Source organism: Ruditapes philippinarum, unplaced genomic scaffold (genome assembly GCF_026571515.1).
Source record: "Ruditapes philippinarum isolate M1 unplaced genomic scaffold, ASM2657151v2 ctg10921_1_1_1_1, whole genome shotgun sequence".
In the NCBI taxonomy this organism is placed as follows: domain Eukaryota; kingdom Metazoa; phylum Mollusca; class Bivalvia; order Venerida; family Veneridae; genus Ruditapes; species Ruditapes philippinarum.
In genome coordinates this window covers 1-20032 of record NW_026857822.1, presented here as the reverse complement: position 1 = coordinate 20032, position 20032 = coordinate 1, and the positions used below count along the sequence as shown (strand labels likewise).

The 20032-nt window shown below is 34.1% G+C and overlaps 1 protein-coding gene across 1 annotated transcript; it reads right to left on the bottom strand.

Annotated features, from left to right (window-relative positions):
- Positions 1 to 23: 23 nt before the first annotated feature.
- Positions 24 to 11649, bottom strand: LOC132751164 (uncharacterized). The gene is made up of 3 exons (XM_060741298.1): positions 11184 to 11649; positions 3323 to 3472; positions 24 to 831 (listed from the first exon to the last, which is right to left on the bottom strand). Exons 1-3 carry the CDS (start codon positions 11392 to 11394, stop codon positions 581 to 583), a joined length of 612 nt encoding a protein of 203 aa, XP_060597281.1. The 5' UTR covers positions 11395 to 11649; the 3' UTR covers positions 24 to 580.
- Positions 11650 to 20032: the final 8383 nt, after the last annotated feature.

The window sequence follows — 20032 nt, the reverse complement described above, 5'->3', positions numbered from 1 at the left end:
GGCTGAATATCCAAATAACTATATTTGTTTTTGTTTTTTTTTCTTTTATTTTTCATTGGCTTTTTTGTTCAAATGGCATATAAAAATATCATTGGAAATATATACATATAAAAAAATCTATTTGCAAGTACACCTAGGAGAAAAAAATAACAAGCGTATATGGTATTTACATGTACATTAAGTTTAACATGTCTATGAATATCTAACGGTAGATCTGGGACCGATTTAGCAGAGACACAAGAAATTATAATTTAGGAATTTTGATCACTCCAGTTCCCTTTGTTTTGTTTCTTTAAGGATAAAATTAGAAACAAAATAGGTCAGTGTGCCTGACGGTAGAAAGGTCCCATCCTTGTTTAATCTGACTGAAGAATATATATCTTTAAAATTCAACTTTGTCCCCATATCTGGGACTTCTAAATGTATCTTTTGTAATAACTGCACAAAAATGATTGCAAGGCTGTAAGCTACTTGTATAATTGATTATTCATTAAGATGAGATCCTATCTAAAAAGCTGATATTGAGTATTATCTCATTTGATATGGAATATATCTCATTTCAAATCATAGTAGTATAAACTCAGTCGTCCTCCTCCTCTAATCTTATTGTGTAAAGTTTGTTTTTCTTTGGATCAACGTAAATCGTGGTAGGGTAATATGGCTCTGTTATTCCTGCTGGACGCTTGGATATCATTGAAATAAGCAGCACTAGGAACCCGATGAACACGCATGCGCAACCCACAATGACACAGAACAAACTCCATGCGACCTCCCAATCATTCCTATTTACATTTATTCCATAGATAATTACTCCTGCAATTCCTGTGGCAGCTGAAAAAAAGACAGAAATATTGTCAAAAGGGCCACAATAAAATCAGTGTCGCTCCCTTTTCTTTATACCACAGTCTCCAACTGCTTGGTTGATTTAAATAAATAATTCATTAACTTGATAGATATATGGTATGGCTGGTTTCTTCCATTCCTGACCATCCGGTGATATTATTTCCAGATACTGGTGTATCTACATTTTTCGATGATGTCAGAAATCAAAACTACAACAAAAGCTGTCTGTAGGACAGCACGCTCGACTATTCTAAGTGCTTGATAGTAAAAGAGCCTTTATATTGTTTAATTTTTTAAGTTCACAAAAGGGCTAATTTTTTTTTATAAATTCATGTTATAGGCCTAAGAGAGAGTCTAATTATACAGTATTGGCTTGACTATTCGGAAGGTAATGTCACAAGGGTGTTTTATTGAGTATAATAATACTAATTACCTATGAATAAATAAATTTGACAGAAAAGGTACAAAGGCTTGTTATTAAGATGTTTTATCAAGTAAATCACTGCTTTATTATTATGAATGCATAAAATTTTCCTGAAAAGGCACAAACCCTTCAGTAGTTATTGAGATAACAACTTACAAGAAAAACTTAACCATGATTTTCTAAGTTGAAAAAGGGGAGAAAAATCAGCCTAAATGCAAGATAGAATTATGGATCTTTGTCAGTGACCTACAATTATGACCCTAAATGCATATGTGAAGTTTTTAATAAATATCTTTAATAGTTATTGAGATATGTAAAACTTGCATGTAAACATTAACCAGAGACTAAGTAGAAAAGGGGATATGAATCAGCCTTAATGCAAGATAGAGTTATGGAACTTGGTCAGTGACATACAATTATGACCCTCCAATTATGACCCTAAGTGCATGTGTAAAGTTTCAAGTAAATATCTTTGAAGACCTTTAATCTTTAACCAAAATTTCTAAGCTTCAAAGGGGCGAATAATTCTGCAAATATTGCAGGCAGAGTTATGCAATTTTGCAAACGGATGTACATTGTTACTATAAAAAAGTATTTTAAATTTCAATTGAATATCTCAAGCAATAATTGAGATATTTGACTTTACAAAAAAACTTTAACCAAAATTTCTAAGTTCCAAAGGGGCATAATTCTGTTAATATTGTAGGCAGAGTTATCCAACTTGTCAATCTGATGCACCTTGTTACTATAAATAAGTATTGTAAGTTTCAATTTAATATCTCAAGCAATAATTGAGATATTTGACTTTACAAAAAACTTTAACCAAAATTTCTAAGTTAAAAAGGGGCATAATTCTGTCAATATTGTAGGCAGAGTTATCCAACTTGTCAATCTGATGTGCCTTGTTACTATAAATAAGTATTGTAAGTTTCAATTGAATATCTCAAGTAATAATTGAGATATTTGACTTTACAAAAAACTTTAACCAACGCAGACGCCGACGCGGACGCTGACGCCGACGCCGACGCCGGGGCGACTACAATAGCTCTCATATTCTTCGAATAGTCGAGCTAAAAATGTATCTTTGATGTTTACGTGAGTATAGAATCAATTCTGGATGCAATACATCTACTGATACATTTACCTAAAACACGATACAGATCAGAAAAGATGAACGGAATGTCGGTATACACCCGCGGATTTAATATGTGAAAAGAATGTCCCTACTCATTTTTACACTGATTTTGAGATATGAATGTATATTTATCTTTCTTAAAAGTGTTTTACAGATAAAAAATATTTCATGTAAGCATGCAATTAACTCTGTGACGAACGTCTTTATTACCTAAGTGTAAGCCAAACGGTATATTTTACGGAAGATTTCATTGGACTCCCTAAATGTTTAGCAAACCGCCGCTTGATTTTCCACATGGACGAATACAGTAACGGGGTAATCTTTTGAGAAAAATCTTGACACGCCAGGGTGATTTTTGTTTTGTTTATAAATATTATTAAAATAAGCCATATTTACTAAGCTTCTAACTCTTTCGCCTGATACATAATATATATTCACAGACGTTACTTAAAAAGTCTTTCGACTTTTTTTTTTTTTTTAAAGATTTTTTTTAAAGATTTTTTTTTCCAAAGTGTAACGTACAATGTATGCATAGCGACCCTCTAGAACAATAAACCCTTACTGTACAACAACAGAATTATATCTTCCCAAACTGAAATAAACATCTCTCGATAACGACCAAACTCTTTGCCTCCAAAAGAGTTTTGCTCTGCAAAGGTTGTACCGTATATATCAAGTCATATTATGGTCTTAATTGAAATGTTGATGTTTGAAGCAGACGACAGATTTACCATTTTACAATTTGAATATTGATTGACTATATAAAATAAATTTGTCTTGCAAATCTGAAATCAGAATTAATTATTCAGTAACGGACGCCGACTGTACATGTACATGCGCTTGTATTACGTTCGTTATGCATGTGCATATTAAGATAAAACATTTATTTAAAACACGTAAAATAAACATCCGATTCTTACCAGAGAGAAGGCACATTCCACACATAGTTCCCATCATGCAACGGTAGTACATCCCCAGAGCTACATACATGTATACCGGAAGTATGACTAGGGGTAGGGACACAAAGATCACTGCACAGCATTCCAGTCCTCGAGTAACGTGTAACCATACTGAAATAAGGAATGCACAGGTTTAATATTAGATATTTCAATTTTTGAACAGACACAAACCACATCGAAATTCAAAATGGTATTGCTGAAAGCTGCACGACTCTAGAGAAGTGATTTTTTTTTTCAAACTATCAAATTTACAATAATACATGAAATAATCAAGCAGCCTGAAGTACATGCATACTAATTTTTATTTAGGTAAGGTATCATCATTTTTCTACCAATTTACTGACAAATTTAGGTCGTTTTGAAAAAAAAATGTCACGATATATGAAACTTTTTAGTACAGAAATGACTTAATTTAATTAAACCTAAACACGACATTAAAGTATTTTTCAATCCAATAAATAGGCAAACATTATGTAAATGGTATGCATATTGGAATATTGGATGTATGTTGAAATCTAGTTTACTGTTTTAAAGTTCTAGCTGTATAAAAATTGTAACAAAGATGTTATCAATCGCAGGTTTAATTTGAGAGATGCTTGTAGAGCTATACTTCAATATTATTACTTTATTTTAGACACTTATTGTTTTTAAATCACCATTCACATTGAAACGTGCTGATGTAAAAAAAAAACATGAATATAACTATAGACTATATATACATGTATGTTTGCTTTGCTTCATACAAACTTTTGTGAATGTCCCGTTAGATTGCTTAGCCAGCTGAGTATTCCAGCAAAGCATTTTTACACTACATTTGTATATAAATTTATGAATGCCCCGCTTGATTGCTTAGCCAGTAGAACATTGATTTCCCTATATAAATTGTAATGCTCACTGTTCACAGCTGACCTCACATATCATATAAACGTAGGTTTTTAATCATAAGCTATTCTATGTGCTCAAAAATTTAGTCGAAGATGTATCAAAATTGTAACAGAAGATGTTATAAGTGGCTGGTTTCACTTGAAGGACGTCGACATTTAAATCTCGGTTCGATCCTCAATTAGTCTGATAAAGTATGGAGACTCACACCTTTGACTACATTTAAGCTGCCAGCAGCTAATTGAAATATAGTTTACATGTATATAAAGATATGCATGTATATAGATCTGCTGTCTGTAGTTTACAAAATCATTGTTAGGAATAATTCACAAAAATACTTGTATGCGTTTGTATATTTCTTTAAGGTTCAAAATTTTTGCTAAACGGTTATATTTGCAGCATAGTATTGTGTTCCGGAACATGTTTATTCTGTTTAAGTACAATATGCATGTGTATTCATTCTATGTAACAACTCTTTCCTGAATCGATCCTATAGTAAGATGAAACAACTTAATTTTCTCGTTTAAAAAAATTAATAAAGATTCATTAGATATAGCTTTATACCCTGAACGATACACCAGAACGCTACAAAAGCTTTTTAAAAATGAGCCGTGTCATGACAAAACATACGTAATGCGTTTGCGACCAGCATGGATCCAGACCAGCCTGCGCATCCGCGCAGTCTGATCAGGATCCATGCTGTTCGCCTACAAACCCTATAACAAGTAGAGAAACTGATAGCGAACAGCATGGATCCTGATCAGACTGCACGGATGCGCAGGCTGGTCTGGATCCATGCTGGTCGCAAACCCATTATGTTGGTTTTGTCGTGACACGGCTCAAATGTATCTGTATTAAAGAACTGGTTTTTGCTGCCACTAAATAGTTGAGATTGTAATGTTGTAATGTTTTGTTCAAAATACGATAGGAACGTATTTGGGCCAATAAAGTGGCAAAAATTATGCAAATTGTATGCATAATGAAATTTTCCTTTTCAATTTATATTGAAATCTAGTTGATTAGATGTTGTAACAATTTTAGCGTGTTAGATTGACGTTATTAAACGTCCCTTATTCTAAAAATACCAACATTGTGTTAAAATGACGGTGATTTGATCATCTATGGGCTAAACCCCCTTCCGTACCATTCAGAAAGGACTATTTATTTCCGGAGTCACGATCCTTTGGGCATTGAAACATCATGAAAAATGGTATGGGTAAGTAACAAAATGTCTACAAGTATTTCTGTTTATATTCTGCTGAAATGATATTGATTTGGAAATAGTCCGTCCGCCCGTTCGTTCGTTTGCGTATACCGAAAATTGATATATACACATGTATAAGTTGATAAAGAAGTGAAATATGGCACGGTTGGAGACAGCAGTCCTATAAAGATCTAATCTATCAAAAGTTGATGAAGTATCAAATTTGTTTACCTATAAAATTTTATATCCACTATAGTATTAGTATTATAAAACTGCTTTTCCTGCGGTCCACCGCTGTGTTTAAATTCACTAAGATATGTGACACGGATAATATAAACTTAAATATTTAACAAAGTCTCAGAAACAAGACACATAGTTATGTGAAACAAGAAATTTAATTATTTGACACAGTCTAAGAAACAAGACAATTAGTTATGTGACACAGTCTAAGAAACAAGACACTTAGTTATGGGACACAGTCTAAAATACAAGACAATTAGTTATGTGACACAGTCTAAGAAACAACACAATTAGTTATGGGACACAGTCTAAGAAACAAGACAATTAGTTATGTGACACAGTCTAAGAAACAAGACAATTAGTTATGGGACACAGTCTAAGAAACAAGACAGTTATGTGACATGGTCTAAGAAACAAAAAAATAATTATGTGGCACATTCTAATAAACAAGACAATTAGTTATGTGACACAGTCTTAAATACAAGACGTTTGCGTATATGACATAGTCTTATATACATAGCACTTAGATATGTGACGCAGTTTTAAATATAAGATGCTTGCGTATGTGGCATTGCTTTAGAATACATATCACTTAAATAAGTGTCATATTCTTAGATACAGAGTACATAGATATGTGTCACATTCTTAGGTACATAGCACTTAGATAAGTGTCACATTCTTAGATACATAGTACTTAGATAAGTGTCACATTCTTAGATACATAGTACTTAGATATGTGTCATATTCTTAGATACATAGCACTTAGATAAGTGTCACATTCTTAGATACATAGATATGTGTCACACTCTTAGATACATAGCACTTAGATAAGTGTCACATTCTTAGATACAGAGTACATAGATATATGTCACATTCTTAGGTACATAGCACTTAGATAAGTGTCACATTCTTAGATACATAGCACTTAGATATGTGTCACATTCTTAGATACATAGACATGTGTCACATTCTTAGATACATATCACTTAGATAAGTGTCACATTCTTAGATACATAGCACTTAGATATGTGTAACATTCTTAGATACATAGATATGTGTCACATTCTTAGATACATAACATTTAGATAAGAGTCACATTCTTAGATACATAGTACTTAGATATGTGTCACATTCTTAGATACATAGATATGTGTCACACTCTTAGATACATAGCACTTAGATAAGTGTCACATTCTTAGATACAGAGTACATAGATATATGTCACATTCTTAGGTACATAGCACTTAGATAAGTGTCACATTCTTAGATACATAGCACTTAGATATGTGTCACATTCTTAGATACATAGACATGTGTCACATTCTTAGATACATATCACTTAGATAAGTGTCACATTCTTAGATACATAGCACTTAGATATGTGTAACATTCTTAGATACATAGATATGTGTCACATTCTTAGATACATAACATTTAGATAAGAGTCACATTCTTAGATACATAGCACTTAGATATGTGTAACATTCTTAGATACATAGATATGTGTCACATTCTTAGATACATAACATTTAGATAAGAGTCACATTCTTAGGTACATAGCACTTAGATAAGTGTCACATTCTTAGATACATAGCACTAAGATAAGTGTCACATTCTTAGATAAATAGATATGTGTCACATTCTTAGATACATAGCACTAAGATATGTGTCACATTCTTAGATACATAGCACTTAGATAAGTGTCACATTCTTAGATACATAGCATTTAGATAAGAGTCACATTCTTAGGTACATAGCATTTAGATAAGTGTCACATTCTTAGGTTCAAAGCACTTAGATAAGTGTCACATTCTTAGGTTCATAGCACTTAGATAAAGTGTCACATTCTTAGGTACATAGCACTTAAATATGTGTCACATTCTTAGATACATAGATATGTGTCACACTCTTAGATACATAGCATTTAGATAAGTGTCACATTCTTAGATACATAACATTTAGATAAGAGTCACATTCTTAGGTACATAGCACTTAGATAAGTGTCACATTCTTATATACATAGCACATAAATAAGTGTCACATTCTTATATACATAGCACATAGATATGTGTCACATTCTTAGATACATAGCATTTAAATAGGTGTCACATTCTTAGATACATAGCATTTAGATAAGAGTCACATTCTTAGGTACATAAATATGTGTCACATTTTTAGGTACATAGCACTTAGATAAGTGTCACATTCTTATATACATAGCACATAGATAAGTGTCACATTCTTAGGTACATAAATATGTGTCACATTTTTAGATACATAGTACTTAGATATGTGTCACATTCTTAGATACATAACATTTAGATAAGTGTCACATTCTTAGATACATAGTACTTAGATATGTGTCACATTCTTAGATACATAGCACTTAGATAAGGTTCACATTGTTAGGTACATAGCATTAAGATAAATGTCACATTCTTAGATACATAGATATGTGTCACATTCTTAGATACATAATATTTAGATATGTGTCACATTCTTAGATACATAGCACTTAGATATGTGTCACATTCTTAGATACATAGCACTTAGATAAGTGTCACATTCTTAGATACATATCACTTAGATATGTGTATCATTCTTAGATACATAGCACTTAGATAAGTGTCACATTCTTAGATACATAGATATGTGTCACATTCTTAGATACATAGATATGTGTCACATTCTTAGATAAATAGCACTTAGATAAGTGTCACATTCTTAGATAAATAGATATGTGTCACATTCTTAGATACATAGATATGTGTCACATTCTTAGATACATAGCACTTAGATAAGTGTCACATTCTTAGATAAATAGATATGTGTCACATTCTTAGATACATAGCACTTAGATAAGTGTCACATTCTTAGATAAATAGATATGTGTCACATTCTTAGATACATAGCACTTAGATAAGTGTCACATTCTTAGATAAATAGATATGTGTCACATTCTTAGATACATAGCATTTAGATAAGTGTCACATTCTTAGATACATAGATATGTGTCACATTCTTAGATACATAGCACTTAGATAAGTGTCACATTCTTAGATACATATCACTTAGATAAGTGTCACATTCTTAGATACATAGCACTTAGATAAGTGTCACATTCTTAGATACATAGCACTTAGATAAGTGTCACATTCTTAGATAAATAGATATGTGTCACATTCTTAGATACATAACATTAAGATAAGTGTCACATTCTTAGATACATAACATTAAGATAAGAGTCACATTCTTAGATACATAGATATTTGTCACATTCTTAGGTACATAGCACTTAGATATGTGTCACATTCTTAGATACTTAGATCATTATTATTATTATTATTATTATTGAAAAGCATGAGGTAAATGTTTCTTAAAAATCAGGAAAAATAACCTTAAAAAAATTTAATCCATGTTTTATAAAGCATAACAATTTGTATTACACATGGATTTAGTGTACCTTACCAACATAGATTTGTGAAATTAACGCATCTTAAATGCGGAAAATATTAATTTCTTGTTTATCATTGAAGTCATAACATATGAACATGTTATGCATATTCGAAAGAAATCTAATTATAGAGCCAAGTTATTCTACATAAAAGGAAGGTGTCTAAAACCTTGAAATCCGAACCATTGTTATTTTGTAAAAAAATCAATTCTCGCGGCAGTGTTTTTCTCAGTTACAGGTGCTCCCCGCCGATATCTTTGCACGGGGCTATTATGGCTTCAATAATACCTGTCAATTTGCGTCCCGTCCTCTAACCGTCTTCAATTTCATTTTTGGCTTGTAACGTAACTTAAGGATGGTGACAACCGGTACATTTACCATTTGTCCGAGGGATACAAAATTTATATCATTAGTGGCGAATAAACGGTCGATTGTTATCAGCATTGGCTTTTAAGATTTATACGACATTTAGTCTATCTATCAGCCTATATTGACTTACGTTATTATAATTATGCTTCGATTATTTGTAAAATTTAATGAAAAGTAAACATTTTTTCCGGTAGATTGAATAATTCAAGTATTTGTTTCATTAATATCAGGCTTGTATAAGTTTTGATACAGACAGTGTTGTATACGTATTAAAAATTAGATTAGAATCACTGTCAGCCGAAGGATAAAATATACGTTTATGGTGTTTTAACTTAATATCAAATATATAACATTAAAAAACGGCATTTTTGCACTATATCCTTAACCTTTTGGTACTGAAAACGTGTACCGCAAGTTAGTAACCTTGCCATTAAGAGGGGGGAGGGGGGCCTGGCCTGTCTGCACATGAGTGAAATCTGACAAGACCATCATACTTTTGGCTAAAATTGATAATGAACAGTTCCAGCATGGAAGCTGGACAAGTCCATTTACAAAATTTCTGTGTGCAATTAAGGAATGTCTAGTAGATACGTTGATGGCAAATAAATGAGAGAGAAACAAAAACTGTACAAGGCGAGGGTAACTTGCTGAAGCCGAACCCAAAATGTGTCGGCTCGAGGCAAACAAACCCGTACACTCCTTTAGCAAACGCCGACATAATTTTGAGAAGAAAATGTATTGATTTAAAATCAATTGATTCAATGATGTAATACATCCACACGTTATTGACATTAGCAGATCGAGTGTCGTCTGCGTGTGTGCAGAAGTCACGTTCAAATTTGTTTGTGTGGGTGATCTTTTTCCTCACTCGAATAGGCAGTCGCAATTTCACTTTACTTTAGAACTTAATCATTCATAAAATGTACGACGGGGCGGATATTTAATGAGAATCAGTGAAGGTGAATATTTTATAAAATTTACACACTGGTTACTTTACCTGTTAGAGAAACATTTTACATGTTTCATATATACAAAAATGAATATGTTTTGCATGACATTTTAAGTTAAACTGCACAATTATTTAAGTAGTAAAACTGTCACTTATGACATATCAACAAGTAAGAGGGAAAATGAACGCATTTCATTTGCAACGGAAAAAAGTCTGGATGTTTCACTTATTTTAGACACTTACCATTCTACCATTCTACACTAATATTCTATTCGATAAGCATTCGTTTATGGTAATTTAGCTTTTAAAAATTCAGTCCATGAAAGGAAAAACCTATCATTAAATATCGTCAAATACGTTACTTAAATGTAATACAATGAAAGTTTATACATGTACACATTCCCATCTATCTAAAAACAACATTAAAACTAAGGCACAATGAATGTTAAAATTAAAAACCCTTAAAAACTTTGAAGGGTGTTATGTATTTCTACATTTTATTAATTTTTACTTTAGCTATTCAGCAATATAAGGCTCTTCTTGCGCGAATGACATTCACGTTATTTCTTCAATAAATAATCTTATTACTTATTATGCACTTATGTTTGCTTAATACATAATTTGTTTAAGTTAAATTAACAATAACATATTAATCTTTTATTCATTCAAAACCGTTAAATTTAGCATGGTTATCCCAGTGTAAATGTTAATATACTTTACTTACCTGGGACGTTTTTCAGACTTGGTTGTTCGTAGACATAACAATCTTTACTGTTGGGGTTCATACATTTCCCGTATCTCCAAAGTCCAACATAATTTACTCCGTCGTTGGCCCAATAGGGTGCTGCGAACCCTAGTATAATCAGTACAGCCCCAGCCAAAAGGGCTATTGAAGAAATAAGTGGCAATGATGCCGCTCCGAATCCACCGGCCATTTTATCACGTGACTCACCGGAAGTCTTAGGATGCTGTTGCTAAATGAAAGTCTCCTTAGTATGAAGAAATATATCCCAGAGATACCATCCGATTACTTTGTATATACTATCACAACTCACTTAATTGATTTGATTTATTGATTATCAATACGAAATATTACCCTACAGACGAAACAAATAGCGAAATAAGCAGAAGATAGTTTGCGCTACTCTTTCCGGTGATCGAGCGTTTATTGATCGCCCAAGCAATCGGATCACGTGACTAAAAGTTGTAAGTCAAGTTTTCAGTTGTAAGTCTTGCGTGAAATTTTGAAGCTTTGTATTTAAATATAAATTAAATGATTCATTTCCCTACACGCTAGCGTTTATTAAAGCGCAATAAATTTGCGTGTCTTTCCCTAGTGACGAGGCAAGAAAGATTACTTTAAACATCATTCTGTAAAGGACCCTCAGTTTTATTAGTGCCGTATAAACATCATCTCAAGGTTTTAAAACTTTTTAAACATCAAATTAGACAAATCAAATGTACCTGTAAAATATAGACCATGTAAGAAATATATATCTTAAAACTAATAATATTGTTAACATATTGATCTTACCTTATGCTGGCAAGAACAATAAATCTAACAACTTGCAGATTTTTTTTCAGTCTAGAATCCAGTCTTATGCTTATCTCCCTTTTTACTGTACGGATGCATACTAAATAAAATGGGTAAATACCGGTTATAACTCCTATTTTTTATTTAAATGTATGATTATATTTACACGCATGTCCTTCTGTCTAGTGAAAAACATGTTGGCCATTTGACTGTCTTTTACATCGTATTTTTTATCGTGTTTTGTTCAAAACAGTTTCTTTATAAGTTTAATGAAGAAAAACCAATTGCCTGAAAATCCTCAATCAGATTGGGTCATCTGTCCACAATTATTGAGTTGATATTGTTATTCTTGACGTTTTCCATTACATGTAAATGATAATATGAGCCGCGTCACGACAAAACCAACATAGTGCGTTTGCGACCAGCATGGACCCAGACCAGCCTGCGCATCCTCTCAGTCTGATCAGGATCCATGCTGTTCGCTTACAAACTCTATTACAAGTAGAGAAACTGATTTTATATAATTTATCAAAACAATTATACTTTTGTATAACGCAAGGCTATATGTTGTGTAATTTAATGACGTTCTCTTGTACCACATATTAGCTGAAGGTCTTCAGCGTACCCGTTTTTATACTGTGACTGGACGGGTTCAATGCCGCGTTAGATGAAACACATGATGCAATGTAAGACTCTGGATGAAAAAAAATGTTTAAAAAATGGCTTATAAAGTTTTGGAAGGCAGAAATACCACATTATTTTTTTTTATTTTTCAGCAGATTAATATTAATTGTCATCAACTATACTCTATACCCACCCATTCTGTCGTTTATGGTTCTGACACACTTCCAAATACCGATTGACATACAATGTACTTGAATGTTTTAACCAGTATCGGCAATTTATATATCACATTTTTGGTATTTTGTATTATATTATTAAAGTATAAAATGGCAAATAAAGGTCATGCAAATGTAACCCTATATATAATGGCCAAAGAGTCGTTGCATTTTTATGCAAATGTTGACCTCTAAATATCATACTGATGTATTTATATGATAAAAAGCATTTAGCTTAAAGCCACGGTGATTATAACATTATTGTCGTGTGTTAAAAACACATAATAGCACCGTTGACAAGGCATATTACAAACTCTATACTCTGGTATTTCTTAGATCTCAAACTGGTACCAGACCAGATGCGACCTACGAGGGCTGTTAGAAAAGTATCCGGAAAGGTTTCATACCTTTTTCATTTACAAACATATCCAGATAAAATATTCAACATTGGAGAATTATGTTTTTGATCCGGCTGAAAAAAAATCACCTTTGCATTAATGCACTATCTACAGTATCTATATTAACGTAGGATTACGTTAAGCGGGTCAGGAAAATCGGTCCAACGCATCTAAACATCACACATTTTCGATACACGATTCACAACTGAAAAAATGAAACCTTTCCGGATACTTTTCTAACAGTCCTCATATTTAGGTGCAGAGGGTTCAATGTATTCCTGACATGTGCCAAAGAGCTCAAACAAATTACGGGTGATTTAATAAATACTTGAGCTAGAAGTGGAAGACAATGGCTCTAGTCACTTTGTTTTTATATAAATATGCATATGAGCTGCGTCACGACAAAACCATCATAATGGGTTTGCGACCAGCATGGATCCAGACCAGCCTGCGCATCCGCGCAGTCTGATCAGGATCCATGCTGTTCGCTATCAGTTTCTCTACTTGTTATAGGGTTTGTAAGCGATCAGCATGGATCCTGATCAGGCTGCGCGGATGCGAAGGCTGGTCTGGATCCATGCTGGTCGCAAACCCATTATGTTGGTTTTGTCGTGACGCGGCTCATATACAGTGAACCGCACACTGCAGTCAGGCTCCAACATGCACAAGACATTTATATAATTATATCATAAAATGATGCAGTCAATTTACCGGACAATTTACGTCAATATTACATTATAAAATATTGTTTTCAGAAACATATATAAAAATATACATTTGTTTAAACAATATGCTTTATATTCGTTATTGAGAAAAAGAACGATAGAATAACTTCGTACTCCACACATGGAGTTGGTCATTGTGGCGCCGTTATATGTTGCAACGCCGCTAAATGTCGCACTTACCGCTAAATGTCGCACCAATACCGCTAAATGTCGCAACTGCCGCTAAATGTCGCAAAATCATTTGCCGTTAAATGTCGCAATGTTAACGTTAAATGTCGCACGAATTTCCGCTACTGTTAAATGTCGCAACACTACCGTTAAATGTCGCAAGATATAAATTCATGTTAAAATCATGATTAAAAGTAGTAATATTTTAATTTAAAACGCTCTCATAGCTATTTTTACTGTAATTGCCATTTAACAAAAAGTATCTTTGCTTTAATTGTTTTCTTTTATGAACCTAAATATCGAGGATTTGAGCTGCTATATAATGTAATATTGACGCTAGAAAGCGTATTCTAGAAAGATACAAGAAATTCAAGTCTCAATAGATAAGTATTTTTCTTTTGTCTCCCTTTTTTATTTATAACCCTGATTGACAACATCTTAAAAGTATTATGATATTGTCGCGATCAGAATTAGGTTTAAGTAATTTCATTGATTTGAAGACCTTTTTTTCTTACTAGTACTAATAGTAATACAGTCATACAAGGGCGGTTTAAGCCCCATTTACACAGTCCCGGTTTAGTCAACCATGATCAACCGTGGTAAACCGGCGTTGGGTCGTTGAAATTCCGTGAAGTAAAGGGACAAACCATGGTGAACTGGAACAAACTGAGAGATCAGCACGGTTGTCTTCAAATGTTTAATACAACCGGGGCTCACCGGCACTCACCGAGAGGAAGCCCAAATCCGTGTTCTATCGGCTTGGAACAGGGAATTCCCGGGAAACCACCGTATCTACACTGCATCCATACCGTGACAAATTGTAGTAAACCGGGATGCGTGTCAATCAATGTCCAAACGGCAAAGTCCCGGTGATGACACGATGTTGCCACGGTAAAACAGGCAGAGCTACGGTAGAGCCAGGGTACATTGAGGTCACTGGCAACAACGCTCCGGTTGGAGCCGGTAATGTCCCGGATATTGCAGACAAGTACGGTTATACAACGATGATATACAGGAATATATAAACTTGAAGTGCTACTTTGGATCATTTTGTTTAGAGAAGGAACACGAGCGTGGACAATTTGTTAAATGAGAGAAGGAAAAATTCTTCATCTGGTGCATTTTCAGCTTCAGGTACCTCAACCTCTGAAGGTGTTGTCGACACAGTTTTTTTTCTAACTTCCATCCCCTTTCCTTCGGATGGCATCTCTGCTGACTTTTTACCAAATGACTGATGTCAACGTGGTCAGAAAGTTTTATTCTCATAAACTTGAACAGGAAGCATCGGTGCATTACAAGGGCGTCACCGGCACATTACCGGCATCACCAATAGCATTACCGTGGCAAAAACGGCGATGGTCGGGATGGACCGTGATGAAACCGTGTCTTGTCGGGTTACCACCGGAATCAAGCGGGAATACACCGATTTAGCATCGGCGCTTATCGTATATATCCGGTGCTATATCGGGTTCTGAACCGGGAATACACCTGGGCTCTGTCGGGGATGTGTAAACGCAATTTGATTTCTCAGAAAAACATCACGGAACACCTCGGTTCACCAGCTTAAGACACAGTAGCGATACCGTGGCCATTACCGGGACAGTGTTAATTTGGGCTTTATTAAACGGAACCTGCAACATTTTCAACTTTGCCGTTTTGAACTTTCTTTAGGGGTTCTTTTTTTTCTCTATTTTATCAATGACTGATGTTCCTCAACACACATCTGAACAACTTAAGTTTTCAAGGAAAATATAGCACTCAAACCCACTGATCCGGGGCCCAAAGACCAAACAATTTTCATACAGTAAACCAGTGACATAACAATTAAGCTGATGCTTATGAAAGATTATACTTGAATGTCGAATATGATATCATTTAATCATGGTTACTTTGTTTCGCTTATGTGGTTGTTAATACAACCGCAGCCAATGCATTTAAATTTAAAAGACTACAATGTACAGTTAATTTCAACATGATAAAAGTTCAAATCTTATGTTAACTTGTAGCGTATCGTTAGTTAGGAGCTGATTTTATTAATCAGGTTGCTCTAAAAATTAATGTACATTGTTATCTACTGGTATCTTCCGATAATGTCAAACCCCTCGCGGGGACGTAAAAAAATGGTTAACTTGGGTTAATTTTGACATTGCCTTGTTTTGAAATGTTCAACGGGTTTCCAAATGCAATCACTTATGACTTGCATACTTAAGGGAATTAGGCGGCGGAAACTGATATGTGTTTGATGTTTGATATGATTGTATATCATATGCCATTACTTTCAGCTATTGTTTGACACAATATTTGCATTTATATCAAAAGGTATGAGGGGCCTCCGTGACCAAATGACAGCGAACTATTTACTCCCGAGAAATGATTTTTTTCATTAATGAAAAGTTAAACGTGTCGGCGTTGATTAACCTTTTTGGTTATGTTTTCGCCTTGATTAACCTTTTGGTTACGGCTTTTTGCTAAAAAATTCAAACATATTCACTTAAAACATAAAATACTTATTTTATATAAAAGTAAAATGCATTTCTAAAGGAATTAAGATGATCTTGAAAGGCATTTCTCACTTTTTATATTTTTCCCAAAAACCATCACAAATATTCATTTCAAACTTGAAATATTGATTGAATATCAAGACAAAAATTTCATTTTAACAGAAACGGCAAATACGTCAAAAGCATGCACAGTATGAAATGCACGGTCAACAAGAAAATCGACAGACAAGCATGGTCTTATTCGAAATGCGAAATGTTTTGGGCCATTTTGAAATCTTGCATTTAGCATTCGTATAGTACTCCTTGATCATTTAGTATTCCTCACAGGTTTGCCGATCCGCGGTCGGGTGTTAGATATGAACGAATTTCACGATTAGCAGATATCACGGTGATAGGGCGATTACCACAACTTTTCCGCGCAACGTCAAAAAATCATCCTTCTGACCGAGACACCGTATATTTCTGGACAAAATATTAATGGCGGGATAAACAAATTCCAGGTAATAGCTTACAAAATATCTTACTGCTGGACATTGCAAGATTATTCCAATTGTTTAAGTATTCCATCGAATTTTTGAGACAATTTATTGTTAATCTAGCACAATACAATTCACACAAAAACACATACTTCGAAGAAATAGTGTTTACAAAAGATCGTGTGTACCTCAAGATGACTCGTACTTGTCACAAAAACATGAGTTATAACGACGATGTCTTTGTTCTATGACCTAACGAGCTCGTATATTTATTATGGTTAACCCTAAGTTCAAGTTCCATACAAAATTGTGTGTTTCTATCGTAAATTTCAGGGAATATATGTTGAAAAAAGGCCTACTGACCCGAATATTGGAGCACCGTACAACACTGAATTCAAACACCGCATTCTTTTTCCGTTAGACCGATAAATACTGGCACCGTCTTCTTTTGAATTATACAATCTACTTACAAGTATGTTTTATTTGATGAAACATTGTTTACTTGCTGTTATGTTATGTCATACGTTATGTTATGAAAAATTTCTGAAGGTCTGATCTGTGTTAATACTACCAGTTAGATAAGTGCAATGGTATCTATATATTACGGAATGCCGTTAGGGCCATCGCCTATGAATGTGTTGATCTGAAACGCGATAGCCGATAATACGATGGTGAAAACGCGAAATCACGAAACTACGATGGTGAAAACGCGAAAGTACGATGATGAAAACGCGATAGTACGATGATGAAAACGCGACAGTACGATACTACGATGGTGAAAACGCGATAAACTATCGTGTTTTCACCATCGTACTGTCGCGTTTTCACCATCGTAGTTTCGCGATTTCGCGTTTTCATCATCGTACTGTCGAGTATCGCGTTTCAGATCAAACCATTCATAGGCGATGGCCCTAACAGCATTCCGGAATGCCGTTAGGGCCATCGCCTATGAATGTGTTAATCTGAAACGCGATAGTCGATAGTACGATGGTGAAAACACGAAATCACGAAACTACGATGGTGAAAACACGATAGTACGATGATGAAAACGCGATAGTACGATGATGAAAACGCGATAGTACGATGATGAAAACACGACAGTACGATGGTGAAAACGCGATAGTACGATGATGAAAACACGACAGTACGATGATGAAAACGCGATAGTACGATGTTGAAAACGCGATAGTACGATGATGAAAACACGACAGTACGATGATGAAACGCGAAATCACGAAACCACGATGGTGAAAACGCGACAGTACGATGGTGAAAACACGATAGTTGATCGCGTTTTCATCATCGTAGTATCGTACTGTCGCGTTTTCATCATCGTACTTTCGCGTTTTCATCATCGTACTTTCGCGTTTTCACCATCGTAGTTTCGTGATTTCGCGTTTTCACCATCGTACTATCGACTATCGCGTTTCAGATCAACACATTAATAGACGATGGCCCTAACGGCATTCCGTAATATATAGATAAGGATGTCCTTATTCAAACTGATAAACCCCACATGGAACGATTGAAGTTCTTGGCAGACTATACTATCTAACAACATCGAGAAACAAAAGGAATGAAATATTTGTTAATGGGAATTTCTTATTGCATACTAATTTGATAAAGTTGCAAAAGTCATAACACACATTTTCATGGTGTAGTTTTTGCAGGAACCCGGGCAATATTTCCATATATAATCTCTTCAGTCATGGTCTCCAATGTGCTTTTTTTAAACAATCTTTTGCGAAAGTTTGACTTCATACTCTTTTTGTTATGTGGTGCGTTAAGCATATCGTCCTGAAATACAGGGCTGCTGATATCAAAAGACTTAGTTGGGCACTCTCCAGTTGCTGCAGTATCTGCAGCTTTGCTGCCAATTTCGCACGTTGCTTTGTCTTGTTCAGACATAGGTTTGAACGTCTTCTTTTTCTGAAAGCAAACATTAATATCAAAAATAAACGGTGCTAAAAAAACCAGAAAAATGTGGTGATTTTAAGGAGGAATAATGCGGTGCCCTAATCTTATGATTGACAAAGTTGTGCGGTGCCTTAAAATACACACGTGGAAACATAAAAATCATACCAAATATACAAAAAAACGGGTTATTTATGTATTGTAACTTGTTCATACGACAATAATGTACATATTTATATTGTATTTTGACCAGTTATATGAACTGAACGGACTAGAAATACGTTATATTTCGTAATCAAAGCAGGATTTTTTTCAGTATGCCCTAAATGTTTTCACTATCCTGACTTAATTAATGAAGCATTTTGCATGTAGTAAAGATAAATAAATATCAAATTAAATGGCACATTCGATGAAAAAGAAAAAATGATGATTTAACCTTGTTCTGAGCAAATTACCTGCTGTTTTCGTCTTGGTTACAGGCTTCCTGTCCATTTTGTACCACAGAAATATACGGTGTCTTGGACAGAAGTAAGATATTTTGGCGTTGCGCGGAAAAGTTGTGGTAATCGCCCTATCACCGTGGATATTATCATATTATATGCCGGCAGTTGAGTAAGCAGATGTCAAAATTAGAAAACGTACAGAAAATTTAGTGCATTTTACCATTTGTCAACCACTATTTCGCTTGGACATTATGGCAAGTGATATTTTACTCGTCAAGTCGCTTTATACTATGATAGATTCTCGGAAAAAATCATTAAATAAGAATAGTTCTAATCAAGTTTAAAAAACCTTGATTTTAATAACTGTCAAATAAAAACAATGACTTATAAAAACAAAAACTTTAATATAGACATAAAAATTCATAGCCCTATTTTAATTTTACAAACCATGAATCAGCAAATAAGAACTCTTGCTGAGATTTGAACTCAGAACTCCTCTTATGTATGTGATACAATAAAGAGGCATTTTGACAATTAAACTACAAGAGCTTAAAAACTTACTAACCATTGCTTGT

What these genes read in the sequence shown, in the direction of transcription:
- LOC132751164 (XM_060741298.1), bottom strand. Translation starts at nt 11,394, where the DNA reads ATGGCCGGTGGATTCGGAGCGGCATCATTGCCACTTATTTCTTCAATA. An exon ending in AAGTCTGAAAAACGTCCCAG is followed by an intron (nt 3,473 to 11,183) that starts GTAAGTAAAGTA and finishes TCCTTATTTCAG; the next exon opens with TATGGTTACACGTTACTCGA. An exon ending in TGGAATGTGCCTTCTCTCTG is followed by an intron (nt 832 to 3,322) that starts GTAAGAATCGGA and finishes TCTTTTTTTCAG; the next exon opens with CTGCCACAGGAATTGCAGGA.